Here is an 8,915-nt window from a genome sequence, read left to right as displayed (position 1 = left end):
CAAGAGTATTTATCAATGGTTCTTGTTATTTTATATAATTAATGCTAAATATATAAAATATTCTACTAATGATATTGATAGTCTTAGCATATCTTTATGTGCGGTTTTATACAGCATTCAGTTGAGCAATCTTGGTAATACAAGTGGAGACAGCATGACACAACTTATTTGCAGTTTCATGAGTAAATGCGGTGGAGTCTGCAACTAGTTGGGTGAAAGTTAAACGTGCGCCGTATCTTTTATATAAGTTGTGAGACACACTTTGGGTGTCTTTAGTGAGGGAACGTCTAATTGAAAACTCTCCCCAGTTTGCAACTGACATTGATTTTATTACTGTCACATATAGAAAGACAGAAAAGGAGCAATTTTATTTTACTATTTTCTCGTTCAATTTATTAGTTCGTTATTTGTTTGGATGCAATTCAATTCGCTCATATACTAAATATTTGTTCTCTTGCAAAAACATTTTCGCTTCTTATTTCGTATATGAAATGTGGATTTACAATCGATACGATTTAATTGAAATATTGAAATAGCGATCGAGTTTTTTGTTTATTATGTATCTGTATATTTCGGCGCTGGGTTTGATATTTAATTAAGCAGGAAACGAAATGAAAGCTTGGTTTAAGCGTTCTGGAGGTAGAAAATTCGAATATTAAAATTTTGTAAATATGGAACATTCCACATATTCGCGATGTATATTAAAAAAAGAGGGGAATTTGGAGCGGAAAAAGTGAATAGAACAACAGAGCGGGACGTAAAGAAATAAATATGGGAGTGGAAGGAAAAGTATGTGTGTGGATAGAGGAGGGACGTTGTTTTCTGTTTGTTTCGTTTTGAGGACGGGGTTCGGAAAATGGAATGTAAGTGCAGCGAGGATGGCTCCAGGTGGTGGCGCAAAGACGGATGCGTCCCTGCGGAGGGTGGGAAAATTAAGAGAAAATAGCCTCAAGTATCTGGCGAAATATGAACACACAGAGGGCTCCGGCCCTTATTTCCCAGCAGCGAGACAAAACTATTTGTTGTGTCCTCCTCCACGTCTCCGACCACCCTCGAGAGACTGCACCTGCTACCTGCTCACCCTCATTTCCTCATCCTCCACCAACTTTTTCTGCTTCACCTTCTGGTAAATTTAGGGACGCCGGAATCCCGACGCGAAATCACTTTTTAATGCACAGACGACCGTCATTTATCCTTTTGTTTGCCATTCTCATCTTGCGTTTATCTCCTCCGAGTGAGGAATATAATGAAACACTAAGGAATTAGAAATTACAACAACCTTCAATTTAATTTTTGTTTTATTTAAGCCAATAACAGAAACTCAACAGTTTTTACTTAACTATAACAATGTTAGATTTTCTTACCATTTTGCGCTTTTGTAATATGGTACAACCTTCTCGACGATGTATGGTACAGGTTTATTTATTTCAATTGGTACCGGGTTTTCAACCTCAATTTTTACAGGATAACCCACCAGTTTTTCAACTGGTACTTTAACCTCTTTATAGACTGGATATGGTACTTTAACAAACTCTTTAACCGGTACAGGGAACGGTTTTTCGATCTTGTAAGGTACCAAACGCTCGACTGGAACCTTGACTGGGTATGGAACGTATTTCTCAACTGGTACAGGGATCTTCTTTTCGACGTTAACTGGATATGGTTTCTCCACGTATTTTGGAACGTATTTATAGACGTAAACCTTCACCGGCACCGGGACGTTCTTGTAAACCGGATAAGGTTTATGCACGTGAACAGGTACTTTAACAGCAACTGGGATTTTCTTCAAAACCGGATACGGATGCGGCACGAAAACCTTGTACGGTACATGGACCGGTTTCTCAACTGCATATGGTTTATCCACGTAAACTTTGATTGGGTACGGTTTATCGACGTAAACCTTTACAGGTATTTTCACCTTCTTCTCAACCGGGTAAGGCTTTGGTACAGCATACCCAACCTTCACGAACTTCTTCACCGGTACCAGCACCTCTTTCTCCACAGGATACGGATGCGGCACTTTGACTTCCACAGGGATTGGAACGTGTTTCAACACCGGAAATCCGATGTGCTTTTCGACTGGATAAGGTTCCGGGATTCCCTTGTAGAATGTCACCGTTTTCTTGATATCCGTGTGATGTCCCAAATCGATCTCTCCAACATCCAAATTAAAAGAATTCTGTGTCTTCTCCTCGGCAACAGCGGCCAGGACTAAGAACGCAACAAACACCTGAGAGCGGTGGAACGTTATTAATATCAAATTACTCTAGTTAATTGGGCGTCTTACCAAAGGCTTCATGGTGTAATGAACTCCTTTTATTGGATTTTCGGAACGAAACTGGTTGATAAGTTCGCGGCTCGTTTCGCTTTTATACCGAAAAATTCTAAATTAAATCGGCTCCAGATAGCGTAACAATTAACGAAAGTAAGGAATTAATTAATGAAAAAAATAATATTAGATTCCCCCCACGGTTAAGGTCCAATTATTTTTTTGGGGCCTTAATTGCTTTCGGGCGAGTATAAAAGGCGGTTGCTTCTTCGTCAAAGTCACCAGTTTCACTCAACTCACAGCAAAAGGAATTCATTACACCATGATGAAGCCTTTGGTAAGTTTTCTTTTAAATAACTATTATAATTTACGTTTTCTTTAATTGTTCTTTTGTTGTTTGCAGGTGAAAGTAGCTTTCTTAGTCCTTTTGGTTGGGGCAGTAGTTGCAAAGGAGAAGAAGGCTGCTGAAGCTGGTGAGAACAAGATTCAGAGTAAGCGTGGACTTTTGGATATCGGCTACGGATACGGGAATGAGTACCATCATGGTTACGATGTGGGAGCAGGCAATGGACACAAAATTGATTTGGGACAGGATGTTCAAGTAGATAAGACCATCACCTTCTACAAGGGAATTCCGGAACCTTACCCAGTTGAGAAACACGTTGGAGTTCCGGTGTTCAAGAACGTGCCAGTCCCTGTTAAGGTTGAGGTTCCACAGCCGTACCCGGTAGAGAAACACATCCCAGTGCCGGTGAAGGTTCCAGTGAAGGTCAGAGTTCCAATTGCAAAGCCTTATCCAGTTGAGAAGGAAGTTCGAGTACCAGTTAAGGTTTACGTTGATCAACCGTATCCGGTGAACGTGTACGTCGACAAACCGTACCCGGTTGAGAAAGAAGTCCGTGTACCATACCACGTGCACGTACCTCACCCTTATCCAGTTGAGAAGGAGGTGCGTGTACCTGTGAAGGTTCCGGTGCACGTAAATAAACCTTACCCAGTGTACAAGAACGTCCCAGTACCAGTAAAAGTGTACATTGAGAAACCAGTACCAAACTACGTAGAGAAGCCGTACCCAGTCCACGTCCAAAAGAACGTTCGTATTCCGGTAGAGAAATTAGTGCCTTACCCAGTCAAGGTACCAGTAGATAACCCAGTCCCATACCCAGTGGAGAAGCCGTACCCTGTACCAGTCAAGCAGCACGTGTCTGTTCCGTACCCAGTTTACAAGGAGGTGCACGTACCGGTCGAGAAGTTGGTCCCTTATCCCGTCAAGGTTCCAGTCGAAAACCCTGTACCAGTCGAGATCAAGAAGCACGTTCCGTACACCGTGGAGAAACCAGTACCGGTACCAGTCTACTACCATCAACACCAACAGTGGTGATAACATCAATAATGTAATAACATCTCAGAAATGGGCTTCAAATAAGTAATAAAATTAATAGCAATTTGTTGAATTAAAATCAGGCGCCTCTCATTTCCTTCGTACGCGCACACAGAGCACCATTGTTGTACCGCATTTCAATGGTAATAATTAATTTTGGATGGTTGGAAGTGTACGCGCGCTGCGAGCTCGGTCCAATTTTCTTGGGAGGGAAGATAATTTGGATTTGCCTCGCACAATGAGCAATTCTAAATGGAAGTTGCAACGACACAAAACGAGGCCAACTACATAGTAGTTCTCTGCATTTGTGCTTGAAGTGTGTCTGTATGTATGAATATATATATGTCTACACGCAGATGTATTTGCATTGTGAGGTCCTTCCGTTTATTGGGTTCCATTTCTCCTTTCTTCCTTGCAAACATGACAAGTGAATAATACTGCTGCCTGGGCGTAGTTTGATAGAGCCAAGCACATCTTAGTCGCAGGAATAACGTGATAAAATGGAGCGCTTCCTGCGGCGGACGAACGGAGGAATGGTTTTTGGAGCGCCGTCACCTCTTCTCTTCACCACTCGGCGGCTCGAGCGGTCCTCCAGCCGGAAACCGGTGGTCTGTCAGCCGGAACTCGTTTTCCATGCACCGATGGATGCGGATGGGAAATGCGAAAGGAAAATGGATCCAATATTATCTTGTTGCGAAAATCGCGTGGCTGTTTGTGTTTGCACGCATTATGCATTGTAGTTTTCCAATTATCGGACGGGCATTGATTATCATTCCTTGACATGCACATAATTAATAAACATTGCCTGCGAATGCACAAACAACGCACGCAACGAGTTCAACAGACTTGTTGCATTTTGTATTTGTTAATTACGGCTCTCGCATTCTAATTATAAATTGCGAACGGCATTTCGAATCGTCGAGCTTCAGGAAAAATTGGATTATCTAGCTATGGTTTTATTTTATTTTTTTTCCATGTTCTACCGCATTAATAATAACGCTCGTTCCGCACAAATCCAAGATCGATACGCGATATTCAATGCTACGAACATTGTTATTTCAAAAACAATTACGAACGTCGATTAATCAAAACGAAACATCACTTTCTAAATATCCAATGTATTATGTTATGAACACAAATGTTTGCATATACAAATACGCCCTATCGTACAGCATTGTTTATTCTAACTGCAAAGCATAATATTTAGTAATTACAGAATAATTATAAACAAGCCAAAAGGCCATTGATTTTGGACGTGTCTCAAATTATAAATATTATATAACAATATAATTGATAAAAGATATTGCAAATAAATCTAAATTAATATAAGTTTAATATGTATTTTGATAAATTAAATTAAACTATTAAATAAGTAGTTAGATCATATTTTACGTGCAGTTGCTAACTTATTTCAATTACTTAAACAACAACAATACAAACAACTTTCAATTATTTTTTTTCAATCTTTTAAAATGAATGTTATTGTTGTGTTTTGATATAATCCGTTAAAAACAATACTTTTTTGAAGAAACTTTGTGTAAATTGTTCATAAGAATAACGGGTTTTTAAAATACAAAATCCAAATGAATCAATGATTGTAGGTCATATGAACAACTGGAGATTTAGAAGTAGAATGAGATTATATAATGCAGCAAACAGCTTTCACTTAGATTACCATTTCTGTTCGTGCTAAAGAATATTTTTTGCATTCTAAACCGCGAAGGTCGCTTCTTAAAGGAATAATAACTATTTGAGATATAATTGAAAAAAAACAGATTTGGTTTGAGAATATTATATTATTCTTTTTTTATTTGGAAATTTATGACTTATTGTAGTTTTAAATTAATTATATAGTAATTTGATACATTTGCTTTATGAATAACTGAATCATTCATTCATAAATAGTTGGACTACTGAGTTTTTCTTTGCATTTTCCTTTGCTCCATGGATGTTATTATAGGCAACTCAATGTGCACGGCTATGATTTCTCGTGATTTGAACTTGAAAAGTACGTGAGCATGGCCTTCGACGGTTCCATGCTTCCTAGTTTTAAAAGGTCAGGCATGCGCCATGTAAAAGCCCCAGTTTCGTCTCATGTTGTGATACAATGGAAAGGTGAGACGGAAAGTATCCCAAAACATACATCAGCTGTTTGTCAAAGAAAAATTATCAGTGGCCCCATTCAGCGCAGAGCACCAGTAGAATGCCCGTAGGTTCTGGATACGTTGGATGTCTGAACGGACATCGGGAATTTCAGAAGCAGTTCAACTTATGCATTCTCTCGAACGAGTGCCAGTGAACAGCATCAGCATCAGCGTGAAACAGCAGTGACGAGCGAAGCTGTCTTGTACATTATTTCTATATGCTGCATCCAAACCTATTTTCAAGTGACAAATATTTAAATGGGTATTGAGGAACTTATAACATGGTAATATTGGCATAAATCCAGATGAACAATTCACCATCCATCTAATGCAGGTATCAGAAGAAGATTGGGACATATGATAAGCAGCCATGGGAGAAAACAGTGGAGCAGAGCATTTTGCATGGACTCAATCACATCCAGCTGAAGACAGCCAAACCAAAAACTGACTTGATTGATCTTGACTTAGTCAGAGGTGTGTTTACTAATATTTCCAATTAGACATATTTTTGGGGACACCCTGTATAAAGATTGCTTTATCTATTTATTTTATTACGTTTTTTATTGAGCCTTGATAACTAGTGGATTATTATATGATGAGTTGTTTTGTTGCATTAGGTTCCTCATTTACCAAAACCAAACCTAAGCATGGGTTCATCACAGTGGTCCGTCTATCCATCTGCAGGTTCTTCCTGCTCCCATTGTACTCGAAATGGTGGATACAACAAACGTCCACCAGGATATTTGGGGTTCTTCTGATGCTTTACTTCTTGCAGCTTGTGACTTTAGCTTTGTACTCCTACAACATAACTCCAAATGCACAGGTACTATTTTAATATAATATAATAATGTAATCTGTTTACAATTATGTGATTCTTACAGAACGGTCTTACTTCAGAATTGATAGTTCCTATGGGGATGATGTGGGCGATGAGTTTCATTATCTCGCAAATCGTGGCGACAAGTCCGAACGGACCCGACAACTTGAAGCGTAAGATAACGAAGTATCGGAAGAGCTACAACAGGCGGAAGAGGAGAGTGCGCAAGATGGACAAAGCGAACGAGTTGGATCGCAGCTGGAAGGGTAAAGGTCCAAACTCGCCGAGGAGCAGTAGCGTTATTTTCGAGGAGGGAAGTCCGGAGCAAAAGCGGTGCGATGATGATGGTTTCGAGAGCTTGAACGGAAACGGTTCAAGTCCGAGCAATAACGGAGAAGTACACGAGGAGGAAAAGAGTACCAGCACTTCCGGGTTGAGGGTCAACGAGTGGGTGAAGAGCGTCCAAGGAATTACGCTTAAGCGAAGGCAGTCCGCTCCGGATTTGAGATCCAAGCGTTATTTTCATGAATCAGACTCGGACTCGTTTCCGCACAACAGCCTTCAGAGATTAACAATAGTGGGTGTGGATGTTGTTTTCAGTACAATATTTTTTAATTGATTGCATATTTATAGCCGACCGTAATCAAATTATCGGCAGAGAGTAACGGGGAAACCGATGAGGAAGGAGAATGCGAGACTTTATCTTCACCTGAGACCGTTGGAAGTGGAGCTATAGATGCCCACACATCTGCAAACGAGTGGATTGTTATTACGACCAACAGCGAGGATTGCAGCTACAGCTCGGAAATGTCCGAATCGGATCACCAATTGGATAGCTACGACATCGACGCTCCGCCCACTTACATCTTGAACCATAATTGCGGTCCTAGCGATCGAGGTATTACATATCACTTAAATAAATATTATCCTTATACTATTATTTTTTTTGATTCAGTAAGTTGCACGATTTGGGATAAACGTGAAACCAAGAAGGCGGATTTGTCGGTAATTGAAATCAGTTCGGTGATAATTGCCCGAGTGGAAAGTATGCCCGAGAGCAAATACTACTTCTACATCGGCATCTTCTTCTCGATCCTATTAGCGTCGTTACCGATCTTGAGCAGACTATTTAACTCTATGAATCTTACGTCAGACGAGGATGAGCTGCAGCTCACGCTCATCCAACTAATAAACAAGGTACACGTCAAGTTCGGTGAATCTTTCGGTGACATTCTTGACTCGTGCTTGGGCACCGTCCTCTGGGAAAGGGTGTTGCTTATGATCGCCGTCATACAAAGAGGAATACTCGGTTTCCTCCTTTTCTTCCTTCTAGCAGTGGCCGAGCGTACCTTCAAACAACGATTCTTGTACGCCAAACTATTTACCCATCTGACATCGTTCCGGAGAGCCAGAAAATCGGAGCTTCCCCATTTCCGGTTACACAAGGTACGAAATATCAAGACTTGGTTATCGGTACGTTCGTACCTGAAGAAACGCGGACCGCAGCGTTCAGTGGACGTAATAGTTTCAGCCTCTTTCATTGTGATGTTGCTACTGCTTTCCTTCCTCTGTGTCGAATTGCTGCAAGTGAGTAAACTATACTTCAACAACATCGAAATCCAGACGCTCACAAATTTGATACTTAGGAATCGTTCACTTTGAATTCCCATTATAATATGGAAATCATGATTTGGGTTCTCGGATTGGGAATATTCATAATGCGATACATGACTCTAGGAGTGAAGATCAACAAAAAGTACAGGAATCTCTCCGTGCTCATCACAGAACAAATCAATCTTTACTTGCAAATAGAGAAAAAGCCTCACAAGAAGGAAGAGCTGATGGTAGCCAACAGCGTTCTCAAATTAGCAGCTGATCTCTTAAAGGTGATTAACAACAACATTTCATAACTGAAATTTATTAACCGTATTTTATTTTCTGAGCAGGAGTTGGAAAGCCAATTCAAAATATTAGGCTTATCGGCTAATCCCCTACTGTACAACATTACAAAGTTTGTGATACTCTCCGCCTTATCGGGTGTCCTCTCGGAGATACTAGGCTTCAAATTGAAGCTGCATAAGATTAAAATCAAGTGAAGAATTTTGATTTTAAAGTTGTGATAGTATACGTAAAATAAAATGAAAGCATCTACATAGTGTACAACAGGGTTCATTTTGTAGCAAAAATATTCTCAGTCTGAACTTCGTTATATGCTTAGCCGCAGTTAATCTCAATGATGTTTCAATTTAGGTTGAATACCAAATCAATATAGATCTGTGACATTAACTAGAAAGTAATGAGTTT

At 40.0% G+C, this 8,915-nt stretch overlaps 3 protein-coding genes across 3 annotated transcripts; 2 read left to right on the top strand and 1 right to left on the bottom strand.

Moving 5' to 3' along the window:
• Positions 1–1,360: 1,360 nt before the first annotated feature.
• On the bottom strand, positions 1,361–2,299 carry LOC108559872 (extensin-3-like). The gene is made up of 2 exons (XM_017917242.1): positions 2,288–2,299; positions 1,361–2,230 (listed from the first exon to the last, which is right to left on the bottom strand). The coding sequence occupies exons 1-2, from the start codon at positions 2,297–2,299 to the stop codon at positions 1,361–1,363; spliced, it is 882 nt and encodes a 293-aa protein (XP_017772731.1).
• A 292-nt stretch (positions 2,300–2,591) lies between these two features.
• On the top strand, positions 2,592–3,650 carry LOC108559871 (MAGE-like protein 2). The gene is made up of 2 exons (XM_017917241.1): positions 2,592–2,606; positions 2,673–3,650. Exons 1-2 carry the CDS (start codon positions 2,592–2,594, stop codon positions 3,648–3,650), a joined length of 993 nt encoding a protein of 330 aa, XP_017772730.1.
• A 1,997-nt stretch (positions 3,651–5,647) lies between these two features.
• Positions 5,648–8,904, top strand: LOC108559879 (putative homeodomain transcription factor). The gene is made up of 8 exons (XM_017917249.1): positions 5,648–6,078; positions 6,129–6,268; positions 6,412–6,617; positions 6,676–7,188; positions 7,245–7,509; positions 7,567–8,198; positions 8,258–8,497; positions 8,558–8,904. Exons 1-8 carry the CDS (start codon positions 6,053–6,055, stop codon positions 8,705–8,707), a joined length of 2,172 nt encoding a protein of 723 aa, XP_017772738.1. The 5' UTR covers positions 5,648–6,052; the 3' UTR covers positions 8,708–8,904.
• The last annotated feature ends 11 nt before the right edge of the window (positions 8,905–8,915 follow it).

Source organism: Nicrophorus vespilloides, unplaced genomic scaffold (assembly GCF_001412225.1).
Source record: "Nicrophorus vespilloides isolate i.1.1-1 unplaced genomic scaffold, Nicve_v1.0, whole genome shotgun sequence".
Taxonomy (NCBI): domain Eukaryota; kingdom Metazoa; phylum Arthropoda; class Insecta; order Coleoptera; family Silphidae; genus Nicrophorus; species Nicrophorus vespilloides.
Note: the sequence above shows the minus strand (reverse complement) of the source record. Positions and strands in the feature narration are given on the sequence as shown.